General features: G+C 43.6%; 3 protein-coding genes across 3 annotated transcripts; all 3 read right to left on the bottom strand.

Moving 5' to 3' along the window:
* Positions 1–819: 819 nt before the first annotated feature.
* Positions 820–3556, bottom strand: Bfra_004832 (putative e3 ubiquitin-protein ligase hrd1 protein; the record flags this gene model as incomplete). The annotated part of the gene is made up of 3 exons (XM_037335224.1): positions 820–3267; positions 3349–3363; positions 3422–3556. The coding sequence occupies 3 exons, from the start codon at positions 3554–3556 to the stop codon at positions 820–822; spliced, it is 2598 nt and encodes an 865-aa protein (XP_037192319.1).
* A 2241-nt stretch (positions 3557–5797) lies between these two features.
* Positions 5798–8130, bottom strand: Bfra_004831 (putative zinc finger protein; the record flags this gene model as incomplete). The annotated part of the gene is made up of 2 exons (XM_037335223.1): positions 5798–7134; positions 7629–8130. The coding sequence occupies 2 exons, from the start codon at positions 8128–8130 to the stop codon at positions 5798–5800; spliced, it is 1839 nt and encodes a 612-aa protein (XP_037192318.1).
* A 19-nt stretch (positions 8131–8149) lies between these two features.
* On the bottom strand, positions 8150–8376 carry Bfra_004830 (uncharacterized protein; the record flags this gene model as incomplete). The annotated part of the gene is made up of 2 exons (XM_037335222.1): positions 8150–8209; positions 8272–8376. Coding segments are annotated over 2 exons (165 nt in total), but the record flags the coding sequence as incomplete, so codon positions are not given.
* Positions 8377–17686: the final 9310 nt, after the last annotated feature.

Below are 17686 nucleotides of genomic sequence, written 5' to 3'. Positions count from 1 at the left end.
TCCATCCATCCATCCATCTTATCCAACAACCTCATAAAGCTAACCAATCCGTCCCCAACCTCACAAATCACCCATCCCCAGTCCCCAATTCCCAATTCCAAACATCAAATATATTAAAGCCATCACGCACCCCTCCCCCTCCCTGTACACCAACCTCGTTTCAAAGTCAGACAATTCCCAGGGTCCGCACCAAAGTATCGGGTACTCGTTCGTAAGATTTCCTGATTCATATCTACATCTACTCCCTAAGTAACCCTCGTGGCATTAAAGAAAATGAAATGTCCTCTTTATAAAATGCAGTTAATATGTAAAAGTGTGTCATGTTCGACAGCCTTAGCACTAAATATATGACTTCATGTAATCATCTATCTTTATAACTTTGTAATTCTTCACAACCACTATAAACACGCTGTATCATACAAAACTGGTAAGGTTTCTGCTCTCCCCATAGTCCGTCTCTGCACCCTCCACAATACTCTGCTACAGCACAGCACAGCATAGCATAGCCGAGACCGAGCTGTCAGACTCAAAGATAACCTTATGCCATGTCATGTATGTAAAGTATAACGTCAAAGTTATGCTTAGGCTAATATATTATGCTTAAGCCTTAAGCCTATCCATAGCATGTTACGTAGAAAATGCGCCAATCCATTCCTCGATCCCAGAAGAATTCCTTCCCCAAACGCCCTTAATGTATCTCTAACTGGATTCCATTTGATCTCTGGCTTTATGCATCATGCACGATAAGCAATGTGCACGTCAATGTCGGATGAAATCCTGAAATTATTCAATGTACTTTTCATCTCACATGATGTCCCCTCACTGTTCCTCATCCACTGTATCCTCCACCGTCACCGCCTTGGCTTTCCCTTTCTCTCGTCTCCTCATTTCGCCATCTTCATCTCCTCTTGGCTCACTATGCTCGGCTGAACTACTAGTTGACTCACCAGTACCTGTCATCGTGTCAAGAGAAACATGAGGATTTATGTTTTCACTACGATCGTGTGGAGGCGAAGTTGACACTGAATGAGCGCCATCAAGATTGTGATTACCAGCCAAGCTTGGTCCTGTAAATAGTTGTGAATTTCCCCAATTAGGTAAACTAGGAGGGTCAACAAATGGATGTGTATTTGTAGAAGCTGGCTCTGTAGATGTGGGAATTGTTGATGCCGATTGGTCAGCCGAGATAGAGGGCGGAGTTTCAATGGCGTTTGTTTCAGAAGAGCCAACCGAGCCGGCTTGCGAATTGACTTGTTCAGTGTTGATTGGTGTGGCACTATTATTAGAAGCTTCACTTCTCTCAATTGTAGGGCTGACTACATTTTGCGTAGATGTAGAGGCTATAATAGGGTCATTAGATGTCGATGCTGCTGCAGGTCCTGGCGTCGCTGCTTGGCCTGGTAATGGCGCATTATGTAGTCTTTCTAATGGGAGAAGTGACCAGCCCTCTGGTATGACAACTCCAGGTGGAAGGTCAGCACTACCGGATGGTATTGCTGAGGTATTGGACCGTGCGCTGTGTCTGTGCACTTGTGATTGACTTGATGGCCTACTGAATGAGGGGACGATTTGCGGCGGATTCTGAAAGGTAGGCATCTGCGGCAAGGGAAAGTTTGCAGCCAAAGGATCCGCGGCGTTATTTTGTAAATTTCTCAATCTTGTCAACTCGTTTTGTAACAATTGGACAATTAATAGCTGCTGCTGACTCAATTGCAAGTTTCGAATTTCCTGCGCGACTTGCTGTTCGAGTTCTTCTAAATGTTGTGGTAGTTGGTCGAGTGAAACCGCGCCATTCTGTCCAGGATCCAAAAGCGCTGGTGGGGCTTGAGGCTGGGCTCGACGAGGAATCCCTAGTTCCAAGCCATAAACTCTGGGTCCTGCACCTGCTGCATTCGCTTGACCTCCTGGAGGATTTTGGAGGGCAGCAAAATCATTGAGGTTTGCCTGCCCAAAGCCGACTCGAATTGGTCCAAGATTAAGCATACGCATACCGCGGCCACGAGCGGGAGCTGCTACAGGTCCAGCACCAGCACCAGCGGGTCCATCTTGTTGGCCGGGGGCAGGTTGATTAGCTCTTGCGTTTCGATTGGCATTAGTTTGTGCATCTTGAGGTGTTTCTACCACAGGATTTCGACATGTTGGGCATACTTGTTGTCGTTCAAGCCAGCTCTTCAAGCATCCTAGATGAAGAATATGGCCACAAGGTAACTTCTTCGGCCTTGTACGTTCATTGACAGTACCTGGCCTGGGTTGTGCTCCAGCAGGTACTGGTGGGTTTGTCACAGACCAAGGCCGCATCTCTTCTCGACATATGATACATGTGTCTTCCCTTTGAATATCCTCAACAGTCGCATCTTCATATCTTGAGTTCATATCATGAGTTGCTCTACGGTATCTCAAGAATGCAGTGAGTCGCTTGACGAATGATCTTGCCGTAACAAATAGATCTCGCATAATATGGATAGGAAGGCCGTAGAATGTGAAAAGGATGAAGAAAAATGAAGAGTAAATGGATAACTTCAAGAAGTCTATTTCAATATTAGTAAGAGCAAAAAGATAGAGTACGAATATAAGCTTGCCTGTTATCAAATCAAGGGTCAAAACCCATTGACCCTTTGCTTCCCATCCGGGAACCTCGATATCCATTTCTTCAACATTGTCCTCCGAAGGTAAAGGAGTTGTAGGCTCTTGATAATTTTCGCCAGCTTCCGCGCGCGCGATTTCCCTCTGCCTGATCATTTCTGCCCTCTCCTCTCTAACCTCTCTCTTCCTCTCAATTAACCTCTCTTCCGTCTGCTTCTTGACTACTCTCATCTCCATCACAGAAATGAGATATCTACAAGCGGTGGAAGAACTCGAGACAGTCAATACCGCAAATTCGAATAGGAACATAACCATCATATTCGGCCTTGCTTGTTGAATCACCGTGTTAATTGTGTAACTCATCAACCACGCATCGTAAATGACCGAGACCGCCAAGGATATCGACAATCGAATATGAAAGAGTTTTGGATTAGCAGGTGGTTGTTGTTCTAGAATCTCAACTCGACCATCTCCTATCCAGCCCCAAACTTTGCCGGTAAGAAGAGCGACAAACATGACGAGAAACCAAGCTCCAACCTCTTCTCTGAATATGGTCATGGCGAGACATGTTTCTGTGATGGCGAACCAAGCTTTCTCATATAACTGCTCGATTTCGATGGGGCGCAGAGGGCCGTAGCAAAGTCGTTGAAGTCCGTACATGAAACTAGAAAAGACCAATAGAATCTAAGACCTGTCAGCAATCGGAAGTTTCGGCGGGGTGATATCGCAGATCGTAGAAATGAGAGATCTGGGTCCAAAGCATACCAGATTGATTAGGATCTAGGAAAAGTCAGTCATGTTCGTCAACTCCAGAGTTCGAAGTTCGGAAACTACATACCATAAGACACAAATTACTCTGCGCCAGGTAAACACATGCTGAATAGAAGTTTGCGCGCTGATTAAACGCAGAGAGAACCACTGCAGCTGCCAAACCAGTGGATATACCAGCATACCAAGCAAGTCTTGAACCCATTGTGCCTATGTTGAGCTTTCCACCTACGACCCCGTAAAGTTGGTAGATGGGCAGCTCTGTAGCTCAGTAGCTTCAAGCTATATGTATATGTGGCGTGCTCCACGCTAAATGCTTAATCGATACGCGACAACCGGATGAGTTCAAAATGACAGTATACTCTTTGCCGATATTCTCAGAGGTGGATCAAGTGCCCATTCTCATACTAATCATTTTCCTGTGAGTGAAATTGATTTTTGTGAATGAAATTGATTTGTCCTGATTGAAGTTCATATGATGTAGTGCTGTGGCATAGGTAGAACTGGCCACTTCTGCGGATAAGAGCTGTGGCGCATTAACAAAATGTGAGAAAGTGTGGCTCGTGCTATCCTTTATCTTAGCCGACTTTGGTGAAGAACAACACAAAACCATTGTATCATCTTGCAGACTGTCTACGACTACATTTGTATACCTAGATGTTTGTGGATTGATTTACATATTTCCAGCACAAAAGAGCAGCAGCGTAGCAACATCACCAGAATATGAAGATATACGTCGCATCGACTGTACTCGGTCGTTAGTTGCGAGGTCATCACATTTCACATCTCACTGCCCCTCTCTCCATGTCTTCCGATCATATAGATTCAATACTACCTAGGTAGGTACTCGTACTCGTTGCCAGCTTAGGATGATGATCGCTGCCGTCATTCCATCAGGCTGAGAATACATTGATTGCAATCCAGTCAAAATCTAGGCATTTAAAAGATCAAAAAATGCAATAAATCTAGTATGCCCCATCCCATATTTCATTCTCCACTGTACGAAGTACCTTCCGTCCCGACAACTACCTACCCAGTAGTATCTTCCATACCCCATTCGTCTCATCGCCAATCCAATATCTACATCTAATTAGCCTACCCTGCCTCGAGCCTACCTAGCAGAGCCAACTATTCTGTATCAAGATAAATTACCTACGGTTTCCCACAACTTTGATCCACTCAACCAGACTACACCACACCACACCACACCACACCGCACCGCACCACGCACCCATCCATCACACTCCATCACATCAAAGTATTCCAAGAGATCTCATGCCTTAACCTGACTATCCCCAGTACAACCCAATACCACCTTAGCACTGTCACATTGTTACCAACCAATAACTTTCCTTCCCAGCCCTTCCCAGCTCTCCTCTATTAGCCCTTTTTAACCCCTCACAATGCATCCTCGGCATCTCCTTTCAATCAATCGTTTCTCATGACTATCAAGACGCAGCCACCAAACGCACATTATTCTCAATTCGCCCATCTGCATTAGACTATGCATAAGCCTACACATACGATATGCACGACGCAAGATGAATCCGGATACCCGCTTGCCCTACACCTTCCTTTCGCTCCGGCCGGATCTCGCTTCATTCGTGGACTTGGACTGATGATGTATGTTTACTCACATTTGCAAGGCGGAGCTAGCTTTACGTCAATCTATCGATCAATTCATCACATCAATGCCGATCATGATCTACATGGCGTGCAGTCCCAACAATCGGATCTCAGCGCGATAGGCATAATGCAAGGCGATCCACGCACACTGACAGCTGCTTATTCTTTCCACCAATTTTCAAAAAAAGATCCATGACACATTCAATGCAGTATGATATTTGAGTTGAGAGGCCAATGCTCTTTATTCTTTTCTAGATTCCTAGACTGACTAACTATTACTTTACTTTCAATTCTTCCACATACAGTAAGTAACGCAATAATGCCATGACACATCCCCTCCCATGCAACCGCCTTCCCCGTTCCAAAATACACCACAAAAATGGGCCAGCCAAAGTAGCGATCTTAGATCCTTCCCTTCCTCATGTATCTCCTAATTCACGTGAAAGAAAACCCCCCATAGCAAAACTCTGTCTGATGCATATGCAATAGATAATGCAAGTAGATCGAAATAGAAAGAAAAGAGCACACCGCGACTTTTGTCTTGTCCTCGAATCCATATCGCCCATACATGTAATATGATATTGTATAAAATTTTCCAAAAAAAAAGAGAAGGTAAAAGAAAAGTAGAATAAAAAAATGGTATCGTCCCGTCCCGTTAAAGTATATCTCCCTTAGATATATGTAAATGGTATCCAGAGCGCCGATATAAAACATATGCAAAATGCCCCAATTCATTTGAGCAAATCATAAAAAAAAGTCCATCTCATAACCTCATAACCAAAAGTAGAGTGTGGAAAGGCAAAGTCAAAAGAGAAGGAATTTACATCTCTCTCTTAACTTCCATCAACTTCTCCAAATCCATTCCCGTCAAATCATCTGCGATCCAAGGTCCCTTTTCCTCTTCAGTAGCATTGTGGAAGGCCTCCGCTCTTCTCATAGTTTGCACATCGAGATCGGTAACGTAAGCTTTTTCATCACCGAGCTTGATGCGTACCTCGTAATCGGTATCGAGCATCATATCGTCTTTCCAGAGACGACGAGGTCCATCGAAGACAGTGAGAACACGTTTCTTCATCTTCATTTGAGATGTAGGACATCCCCATGATGAAGGATAGTCCTTGCGCTTCTTACGTCCTTTGGTGTTTAGAGTGACGCCACCTTTAGAGTGTGTCATGCCTCTAGACTTTTGAACACCGTTGACTGGATTGCGGTTTTGACGGCCTTTTCGGGAAGTTCGGACACGGATGGAGTAGTCGTCGTCGTTTTCATCGTCGACTTCCTCATCATCGTCTTCTTCGGCTGTTGAGTAAACGTTGGTAGTGACTGGGAGGGCGTTGTTGCGGAGGGTTTCATGAACATCGTGATCTTGTTCGACCTCTGCAAGGCGACGAGCATTGATCGCCTCGGAAGGTTCCTCTTGCTGAACAATGCGAAGAACACAGTCATCGAGATGCTCATAGAAGTCTTGAGCATTGCTGAAAGTAGCCGAACAGGTAGAGCACTTTCCAGTAGCATCTGGTGCATATCCGGAGAGCTTCTTGCCACTGTTGATGCTTGCGGAGGTCTTCTTACGGCTGTTTGGTGGAGTTTGTTCTACGGCATGTACTGAAGTGAGATGTCTCTTGAAGACATCAGCACGGTTGAAGGATTTTTCTGCCGCAGATCCGGAACCTGGGCAGAAACCACATACCATTGTCCCTTTGTAATGGGTCAAGGTGTGGCGGTTTTTATCGTATTTTCGAGCGAAGCCCTTGACGTGATAGTCACATGTCTGTATGGGACATTTTTCCGGGCGCTCATTTTGATGGGTTAACATGTGAGCTTTAAGATCTTTGAAGATCTTTCCACATTCTGGCCAGGTGCAGCGACCCTTTTCTTTTGATTCTTCACCACTAAAGTTACCATCTTGGGAACCATATGATTGGTGAGAGATTGTCAAAGATGGCCGTCTGATCATTGGTGCTGGATATGGATAATATTGAGAGCCCAAGTAAGGGCTTGCGCTATCGGCCTTGGCAGGTCCAGGGCTTCTTGAGGAGTGTTGGGATGGTGATGGAGATGTAGGATACATTGGTGCTTGGTAAGGAGACAATTCGGATTGTCCAACAGCTGATGTTGGGCGAGTAGCGGAGAAAGGAGCATGTAAAATGGATGGGTCTAGAAATTGATGTTAGTATGAAATCCTTTTTGAGTTTGCTTGGCGAAGAAAAGTGTATGAAACTAGTGCCGGAATTGACAGAGAGAAAACACACAAGAAGATTCAAGTGGAGCAACAAAATTGCCACTAGACTGAGAAAAGAAAGGAGATTGTTGAAATGAAGAATATGATGATGTCGGTTTCGAAGTGAATGTTTGCGCTATTGAAGTAGTAACGGGAGATAACCTTATCTCGTTACTACGACCCGCGCTAGTTGGAGACTTAAAGCTTGAAATTGGTCGACCAGATACAGGAGTAATTGAAAGTGCAGAGACATGAGGAAATTTCAAACATTCTTCTCTACATTCTTTTCGAAACGCACTGACGGGTGTGATTGGTGAAGCAATTGATCGCGAAGAATCCATTGGAGTATGAAAATCATGAATAGGAGAGGATGAAGAGAAAATGGGACGGTTCTGACGAGGTGTAGATCTAGAGATATTTTCACACTCACCAACAAAGCCTGGTTTGGCTGAATTGAAATCTACAGTAAAGTCTTCCATACCTGCAGAGAAGTTGTAGTCGGTTCCTTGACCAAAGTTATCGTAATTCACGATACTTGGATTGATGCCAAGTCCAGAACCCCACTCAGATACTGAAACCATGTGGCCGTGGTTTGAGTTGGGAGAGCCCATGGTCGAGGATGTCGCGGAGGGTCCACTCGCTGTGGAGTAATTTGATGGCGCAGTTCCTCTAAGTTCTGGTGACTCAACAAAATGTTGCGGAACTTCGCTATACATACTTGTGGAATCGAATCCGGTACTGGTAGGGTAGATATCTTGTGTTCTCGGGTATGCATACGCAGCGTCGTGTTCGATCTGGAAGTTTGGCATGCCATTGTATGGATATTGAGGAGAATACATATTTGCTTCGGGGAAAAGTGGAAAGTCGTTCTCGTTTTGATTTCCCATGTGTCGCGATAGCATATGGAATGAGTGATCAGATACCGAGACCATGTTGTGTTGTGAGAGCTTATTACGAAGACGGTGATGGCTGGCTATTTTGAATTGGGGTGATAGCCACACTTATCGCCGACTAGATATACCGATCAGTAAACTGCTTCACGGACCATCTACCCAAGGCTGTATGCGAAATACCTTTGGTTCCTTTGCAGTTCCAGTGTAAGAAAGTATGCTATATATCGAAGAGGGTTGCAATGTGTAGATATTTCGTGAGGGTGTCGTTGTGCAAGTTGATGTAGATACTTGGGAATAGTTGAATCAAGGTAGTATTTGGGGATTGGAGATATGATCTGAGACAGGAAGCCGATGAAGGAAGCCGACGTAAGAAGAAGACGAGGCGCGGAGAATATATATATATATAAAAGGTATGATGACAGAGAATGTGGTTGACGAGAGACAAGATAGTAATGTAGGGTTTAATTTAGGTAGAAGGTGTGAGATTAGGTATGATGCATTAGTTCGGGGAGGATGATCGATGCCTTTCAAGGTTGATGTGTTTATTGCCAAGCGGGAGAGCGGGACATGTATCAATGTTCGTAGTAGTTTGGTAAGGCCTGTCTAGGTGTTCTTGAATCCTGGTGGTATGATATGGAGTAGATATGGGGTGGAGAGTGTAGATGTGTATGATGAAGGATGAGCACGAACATGTTCCTTTTCTAGAAAGTTGGGGGCATCTTGAGGATTAATATTATATTGTAATATTGGTGGTATGGAGATGCAATGGGACTGTCTAGTGAGATCGAAAAATAAAAAATTACTAGGTATGGAGTAGTTCTGGACGGGAAAGGATAAGAAGGCTTCAAAATGGCCGACCCAGAAAAATGCAAGATGCTAAGCCCGGACATGGAAACATGGATAAAGGAGACATGGGGTTGATGTTGAACCTTGAGATTGGGACATGGGCATTTTGAGCAAATCATTTTCAGGGATTCTCTTACTTTGGAGCAAAATGTTTCTTTTTCTTTTTTTCTTGTCTGCCCTAACCTGTTATTGTCAATTAACCCTTGATAGGTTGCGATTTGACTTCAATACCCCCAAAAGACCCTATGGAAGGTATCTTTACTTTATTGATTATCTAGTCAAAAGATTGTTTACTTTGCACACACACGCACATACACACATCTAGACGTATCTAATTGGTAAGGTTGATACAATACGTACGATAGACACCACTAGTAAGGTACAATTCCAGTCTAGATCCAAAATTAAGAAGAAAAAACCGCTGGAAATTCCCGCAGATAGGATAGCACTACGTCTGTTGAGATTAGTTCCCGGTAGATAGGCTAACAGTCACTAATTGACTAATTGACTAAAATGTTTCTTTAGACGAAAATCATCACAGACCTCATCTAGAGTGACAGATTGACAGAACGGTCGTTGAATAAAAATATATTCTTACGATCCGATCCAATAACTATGTCCACAATTTACCTAGGCTCAGATTCCTCTTCACAGAAGTAGTATTCATATCCAAACAGCACAGCACAGCACAGCACATTGTGGCTTCTTTTTTCCGTGGCCTCGGTCTGGTCGCTCCTCCACCGACCTTATCACCTTACCTTACCTCACCGCAGTGTATGCATAATGATTAGTGCACCAAAACTAAGCAATGCACTTGAATCCACAAATTCATTTCACACGCCATTATTCCATTCACAACACAACAGGCACCTTGGAAGAATCATACACAGCCTTACCCGAATGCATCTGGCAAATGTATGGCGGACTTTCCACTTTGCTGGGCATACAACCTTGCACCTACCTCGCACACAGGATCTCAATAACCTTACAAGGGATGGGGGTAACTTGCAGGACTGGCGCTGCGTGCATTATTAGTGGCCGCCTGGAATCTCCGTCCCACCATCGCCATCTCCGTCTAGTCGGTCAAGACTCAAGACTCGCTCCACTTTCATTATCTATTTGCCAAACCAGTTTGGAACACACACACACATACCCATCCACCTAATATACAAGGAGAAAAGTTTAATTGTAGTTTGGGGTAAGATTACGAAAGAGTGCTTAGGCCAGAAGAGAGAGATGAGATATCGTAGAACAAGCCAACCAGATCATGAGTCCTGGAAATCCCTAGATGAACGTGCTAAAAATCATGGCTCCCCTGTCGCTGGCTGTTCCCGAGACTTTAAAGATTGATTACCATCACAAATCTACTAGGGCAGGGGAACATTTGAGGATTTACGATATGGGATGTGTGGATATGTACCGTACAACCAACTACAGAGTTGTATCCCCTACACGCACAATCAACTTTTTTTCAAGATTCGATATCATGATGTCAAGAATCCATGGATCAAAGCATGAAAAGGGGAGATTTTTGCGAGCGAATGGTCTACAGATCGCAACAAAATGATATTCGCTCACCCTCGTCAACTCCTCAATTCAACATATCAAGTGATGTGCGACGAATGAAAACCTCCTCCCCCCCTCTCATGTAGATCTTCCTTTCTTTCCCAGTCTCCTCCCAATCCGGGTGGGGAAATCCCATTAAAGTTAAATGAACCCTGTCTCATTCGCTTGATTTCGCTACTCTCAGACAAATAAGGCGAATTGAGTGGGGTGCAATGCTTGTGAATCGACGGCTAGATCTTCATTCATTGGCAGACTCCCTGGCACATTTCTTAAAAGAGACATTTTTCGTCTTTAGGACAGTTCATTTTGGCGAAGGAGTCGAAATCTTGAGTTACATCGTTCCATTCGACGAAACAATAAACTCAATATCTATCTGTACATACATGCTTTTAATTTATTTAACCATGCACTCCTCGGATGATCGACGAAAGGTACATTTTGTTGTTGCCTGGATGCAATAGTACCGAGACTGATCGATTGATTGATCGATTGAAAATGAACGAACACATGGTGACAGGAATAGATCTGGACTTTTACCGGTTGAATATGATGGTGACAATAATTCCATCAAGTACCTTGGTCAGGATTGAGGGGTTATAGGATCAATCTTTGGGACTAATTATTGAAATCCACCTAGACATGTACTAATCCAAACCTCTCGCAACCGCCGACACCACCCGAATACAAAAACGCGTATCTGTAAGTGTATTCGAACTAGCATACCATTACCACTGTGTCGATCAAACCCAATGATAAAAAGGAAACAGAGAACTTTGTCCCCCCGGAGCCCTCTTGATGAGTAAAATGGTCTGTGGCTAGGTTAGTCAGGGGTCTACAGCAAATGATTGGCCCGAGTACGAAGGATTAACGAAAACACACGCCCAGGAGTGGCTACTGCATTCTCTACAGTCTACTCGGCCACACATATTCACACATTCTCGTCTCATGTGCCCCAAATTCCCCACCGAAAATAATCACAATTGTTTCCCTTTCTTCTACATGTTGCACAGCCTCGAGAGCACAGCCATCTATCTCATCTCTTCACATCGTCATAATTGCTCGATATGATAACGAACCCAAATGGAAGCTTTGAAACGCATATGAAGTTTCTCTGCATTGTGACGGATACTATTAGTCACTATCGGGCCTCTCGTAAACTGATCGTTTCGTTGATGATAGCCTTGATGGCATCACATTCTATCACGTACCAGGTCATTATAGATATGCACGAGCCACATGCCCCTGTCCAACAGTTGTAAACAGACCAAAAGTTCGTCCGTACTCTATACACTACGGAAACGGACGGGACGGCAGGACCCATTTCACGAGGCAGATTTCCATCATAGTTATCTTTTCTGTCCGTTCATCTCCTCACTCAAGATGAATCATTGCTCTCTATACAACACACAACGTCCGCCCCTGATTTCAAATCATGCATGAGATCTCCACAATATCTTTCTTTGGGTCGTGTCACAGAAGGATTGAACCATCTGACCAAATGTGTGGATATTATATTGATTGACCTGGCCTTGATATAATGTCCTTTTTTATGTGTGTGTGTGTGTGTGTATGTGTATCCTTGGTTTTGTGAAAGCATAGTCGTCGTTATCGAAGGATCAAATCCTTCTAGAAGCCCTTTAAGTCACCAAAAACACCTCTTCTACACACACACACAGTTCATCTTACCCCCAGAAGCTTCATTCCCTCAAACAGAGCATGTCCCTTTGGTTTCACGTTCTTCTGCAACTCTTCGGAATTCAGCCCTATGAACCCCTTTTCTTCGAGCTCGATCATCAGTGATTGGCTACAAATCCTGGTAATAGTAATCCTCGCCGTCTTGGCACCGAGTTCTCAAGATTATAGTCGGGTCCTAACGATGGAATTGGCTGGTGAATTTAATTCTCAAACGCAGACCCGTTGGAGTTGCTATTATCAGAATATCTTGCGAATCTTCTCCATGTGGTACCCCTTGATACAACCAGGGCGTCTAATTTTTATAGCACATCGTGAAGGCTGGCTATGGCTTATTTGATAGATGTGTTCTGTACCAAAGCAATGCACTCCTGGAGACGAAGAATTTGATATTACATTACCTACCGGCTCCATGGTGTTCCTCCGGCATTTGAGAACGCAGATGTTGTTTTGTGGCAGTTTTCTAATGCCTCCTTTACTCAGACTAAGGGAGGTAGTGCAGAGAATCCACTTCATTATCTGGTCAGCAACAAGAAACATGCAAGTATATTAGACCCATAGAAATTTGTTGTCAGATGTTTCCTGTATACATCGTAGTTGTGTTGCACAGCCTCACAGCCTGGTGCATTGTAGCTAGCCATAATTCACAATGCCTAGCTTTGAGCTTTGTAGCCCTGGAAAAGGCATCTCTGCTATAGGGCTGAGTAATTGACCAATTGATCGTCACGCATGCTCTCGGTCATCACCGTCATTGGTAATCTCTCCACCGCTAGTTGTAGATTTTCGTACTGTAGCCAATCGCGCTCCTTCTGTCGTCACAGTGACGCTTGACATTTTGGAAGCGATAGTCAGTGCAGATTTCAGTACAGACACAGTGCAGAAATTTCCGTCGATGTGGGTGTGGTTGATCAAAAAATAATTATAGCCAACGGTTCTACGCAATTGAGATTCATTAATGTAACTTCAATCTGCAGTGAGCTGCTACCGAGGAGCAACGTTTCAATCGAAAAGGGTTCTTCAGCTTCCATATGATGGCTGGCGTCGCCCACTTTGTCAATATCTACCTTAGTTGTCCATCCATTGTGTTTATCATTGCAACGACGATGATCTTATTTGCCTCCCAAACATCTCAATCATTGGAGACGAATTAACCTCGGGACGAAAGGTATAGTGAAAATTGTTATTTCTTTGAGCGGTGTATCCTTTGGATATTAATTAGATTATGCAAACAATATTGAATTTATGCTGCCAACGAAGACGAGCAGGAGAACCTGTGCCAACGGAAAAATGTGATCGCGATAATAACTTCTTGGAAAAGCATGTTGTTTGGGCGACGAGATGAGACAAAAAAGAGCGAACCTTTAGGGTTCGTCCGAAACTTTTACGATACCGAAGAAGCTATGGAGAGACTTTTCGACTCTTCGACAGCGGGGGAAACATCCCAACCACATCTATTCGCTAAGTTCTACCACCATCGCAAGGTTGTCCTGATCGATAATTTTTTGAATGAGGGGTTAATGTACCACATCCAAATAGTGTATTGGACTAACTATGATGAGTTGATGTAAAAGCAATTTGCTTTTTGTAAAGAGATTGCCAAGATTTGTGAAGATGTGTGGTTGCACTAATTTGGTATGGAAAAATGTCCTGGGTTACGGGTAAGTAGCTCAGTATCTTGTCCAATAGGATAAATTGAAGCTGATACAAGGCTAGTAACCCTCTTGCAGGCGGATGCTTAAGCTCCAAAGTTGACTTCCGCTTGCAGTACCGTGTCCTAATTCCCATGAACTGGGTCTAAAACGAAATAGTTCAGTTGGGATCTCATTCCTCCTAGATATCAACAGGTAGCATTTTCAAGATTCTTTTAGGTCATGTTGTTACCAAGTGAACTGTTAAAGTGATTACCTCGCGTGGGTTCTGCCCCGGTTGGGCTCTCTGACCCTGTCGGATTCTGAAGATCTTCATACTATACCCCTTGCTATACCTCGTGTCATATAGAGATACAGATGCAAGATGCTCAGGGTGGGTATTTTTGGACATGATCATGAGGCTCTGCTTGCCAATCAAATAAGATTCAGATCGTAAGGGTAACCAATCAACTTTCCATAATATCGCTTCCCCTGTGCCATCAACATTTCCTTCTACAAGCATTTTAGTCAAAGCGGGATTTCCTCTCATCGAAATCCCAGTTGAATGATCTGTGCTACCCACTTCCTCGGGCTCACAAAAGTAGATTTGATAGACACTTTGATTTGCAACTAAAAGCGGAGTAGATATCTTGAAATAGAATGGTCTTCGAATGTCGTTATCCGTCTCGCATAGAGGGCTTTTCAAAACCGTACCCATGGTTCAAAAAAGCTACGACCTCCTGGGTGTGAATTAATTCATTATCCGCAAGAGCCACGTGAAAAGTGCACAACAGTACGACCTTCTTTTTTGTGACCCCCGATGCACCTTGATGCATTCAATCTTGGGAATCTCCGCCAAGTCGCCGACTTGAAGATCAGTGAAAATCAGGAACTACTATTGATCCGATTCGCAATTCGATCAAGCCTGTTACCAGTCAATGTCACGATAATTCAGAGTACATACATAGCATACTTTCAGAGGTTTCGGACACTCACAGTTCCTCCAAGGCTCTTAGGTTCCAGATTCCTACATTTCTTTACCGATGAAAACCGGAGTCCGTGGCCTTCGGTTACCTGTAACGGTACCCCATGAATAGATGTAGTACTTCAGCACCTTTAGTAATGTCTTAGCATCTTAGCAGTGAAACTAGACGGGCCGGGGCAGAATCTTAGCTTACCCCAAAAGTTTAATCAAAATCCTCGTCAATAATGGATATTCACCCCAATGCTTTCAGTATGCTCGAACAGGAAATCATTCGCTTAAATCTTCTTGATTGTGTTTGGTGTGTATACCCTCTCCCCCGGGGCACCATTCCGTTGTTGGATCGACTTCGAAAACGTGGCATGCTTGCTCACCAACAAGGAAGCTCACTTTTGCCCATTGGATGTCACTCGAAAGGCAACAAAGTTCGGTTCATTTCAAGGCGCCATAGAGTTACAGTCTGTACCATGGAAGGAACTTGATTGTCTCGAAAAGTCGTATGAGTAGGGTTACAGAGAGCAGAGTCCATGGGTATCATGATTATGGTTGAAAGAGTTTCCACTGGGCTATATCGGTGTGTGTGATGGTAATGGTCATGGTTATGAGAATAGTCTTGCCATGGTCAGAAATTTGTGGTGTGTTGAGGCTTGAGGCTTTTCTTTCTCCAGTCGCAAATCGAAATCGAATGTGCAGAATATGCAACAGCAGGTCATTTGTAACTATAAATGGCAACATTTTTGTACTGTGGCTCTCTTTCGTGCAACTTCAACAGTCTTAAACTCTAGGCTCCAGCATTTTTATCACTCCTACCAGCATGGAATGATCCAAATTGTTCAATTGTTCAAGTCTTGAATGCGATGATAATTTGATTCGCTTCAACGGTCCATTTCTTTGATCGCAAGTCGCATTTTCCCCTGCAGAAGTCCATTCTATGGCTTGATTCTAAGAAGATTCGTCGCATTGCCGTTTTTTTTGCTTTTATCATCATTCATTTTAACCTAGGTACTGATCGACTGAATCGATGCAAGTATGAACAGGGAACAGAGCTAGAGGCGTCACATTCTGTATTTTCGGTACGAAAAAGAAAGAAATGAAACTTCGAGAAGAGGATCCGTGAAGAAAGAGAATCTCGATTTTATTGGGTGGCAATTGCCAAACTGATCCGGTATGGCTTGTTATTTCCTTTTTATTTTTAATTTGAAAAAGGAGAGAAGGGAAGTAGAAAGAAGTACGAGAAGGATTTCGATGGAGCATGACGCGAAAGGCATACCCCCCCTCTTCATCAATTCATCAATGCGCATGATTTTCTATTCGCCATCAAGGCTTCAATTATGATCCTTTCTCGCAAGCTTTTGCTGAATCCGTATCCTGTCTTGCCTTGTAGCATGTGTCGAAGTGTCGGCTCTTCGTTGGCGGGGCCGGGTCACCGCAACAGGACACCGAGTGGTTGTCATTGTGCTACAGCCATATTGCAAGAGTCAGGTTTTGGTCGATATTGATTGCCTTATCGCAGGACATGATTTGAAATCACTTGTGAGTCGAGTCACTACGACATTGCTGGCGGTGATGTGTATTGTACAAGTCGTCCATTCATGCTCACCGATCGAATTTGAGTGAGTAGTCCAAAGAAATCACCCCACATCTGTCATTTAGGGCGTTTTGCTTCAAGGTTTCTTTCTTCCTTTCAATCTTGATTATTGAATCTTGAATCATGAAATGGTAAAATGGTTAAGCATCATACAATTTTAATTTGGTAAATCAACAGCCATGAGAAGTCTTCACATTTCTGTTCGCCATGTGTTCTATTCCGCCCCTGCACATGTACCTTTTTCTTTTACCTATATCAAATTCCGAGATTTATTTCCCGACAGCTCGGTCTACTTTCTCTATCTTCTAGTGTATGTTTGTTATCCATGTTTTGCGTCCTATTCACCTCAGCATTACCAGAATCATGCCATGAGAGTTGAAGGTAACCATGCATGTGGTATGCACCGCCATGGGATCTAAAAAGCGTGAAGAGACCGCCTTTTCACATTGCATGGTTATTTGATGGAATGTTAGCATATCTGATACTAGAATGTTAGTGGTGTCTTCAACAATTGATCGATTTGTTGTTTGATTCTTAATTTTTAATTCTTTACCCAAATATTATTCCGAAATTAGGATTTCTTTTGCAGGGCAATATCCCTATATTATATGATTGATATGACTATACTCTAGAGGCATTTTAATTTGTTCATCCCATCGTGTCAGCTCATATCTTTTGAACTAACGGCTAGTTCACAAGTCCCTCCCCAATTTGGTCTTGTTCATCATTTTCAAAGCTGTATCCTACATGACATTGAACCGCCTTGCAATTTCGAAAAGGCCATGTAGATCACTCATAACAGGATCTGGGAAAAGGAATATCCCACAACTAACGGTCTGACTATGCTGCCAGTCATAACCAGACTCCCGTCCGCCTTCCTCTTTACCCCTGACCCCTTCACGCCTCACTTGGTCTATCTTAATTCCTAAATCCCTTAAACCTTCGCTCCATCGTTCATTAGAGGAAACTTACCGCGTCAACAGTTTTTTTGGCTCTGCCGACGGGCGATCTGTTCCTCGTCATTTATTTTTCTTCGTCTCAGAATGATTCAAAAATCCTGGACCCCTTCAAACAGAAGGCGAATTTGTGAAGCACCAACCGCCCGATCAAAATTGTGCGCGGGAAGAAACCGAAAACATTCCTACCTAGCTGGTTTTGGAAGGAGCAGTTGTTCCGTGTCATAAATGTTGATAATTGAAAGCAAGTATTCACATGTTCTGTTCCTCAAGGAAAGAATCATTTGGTTAATTTAGCATGTCAATCGTTGACTGAGGATTAACTAGTTAGTATCCA

Source organism: Botrytis fragariae (genome assembly GCF_013461495.1).
Source record: "Botrytis fragariae strain BVB16 chromosome Unknown tig00000054, whole genome shotgun sequence".
Taxonomy (NCBI): Eukaryota; Fungi; Ascomycota; class Leotiomycetes; order Helotiales; family Sclerotiniaceae; genus Botrytis; species Botrytis fragariae.
This window is presented reverse-complemented; position numbering and strand designations above follow the sequence as displayed.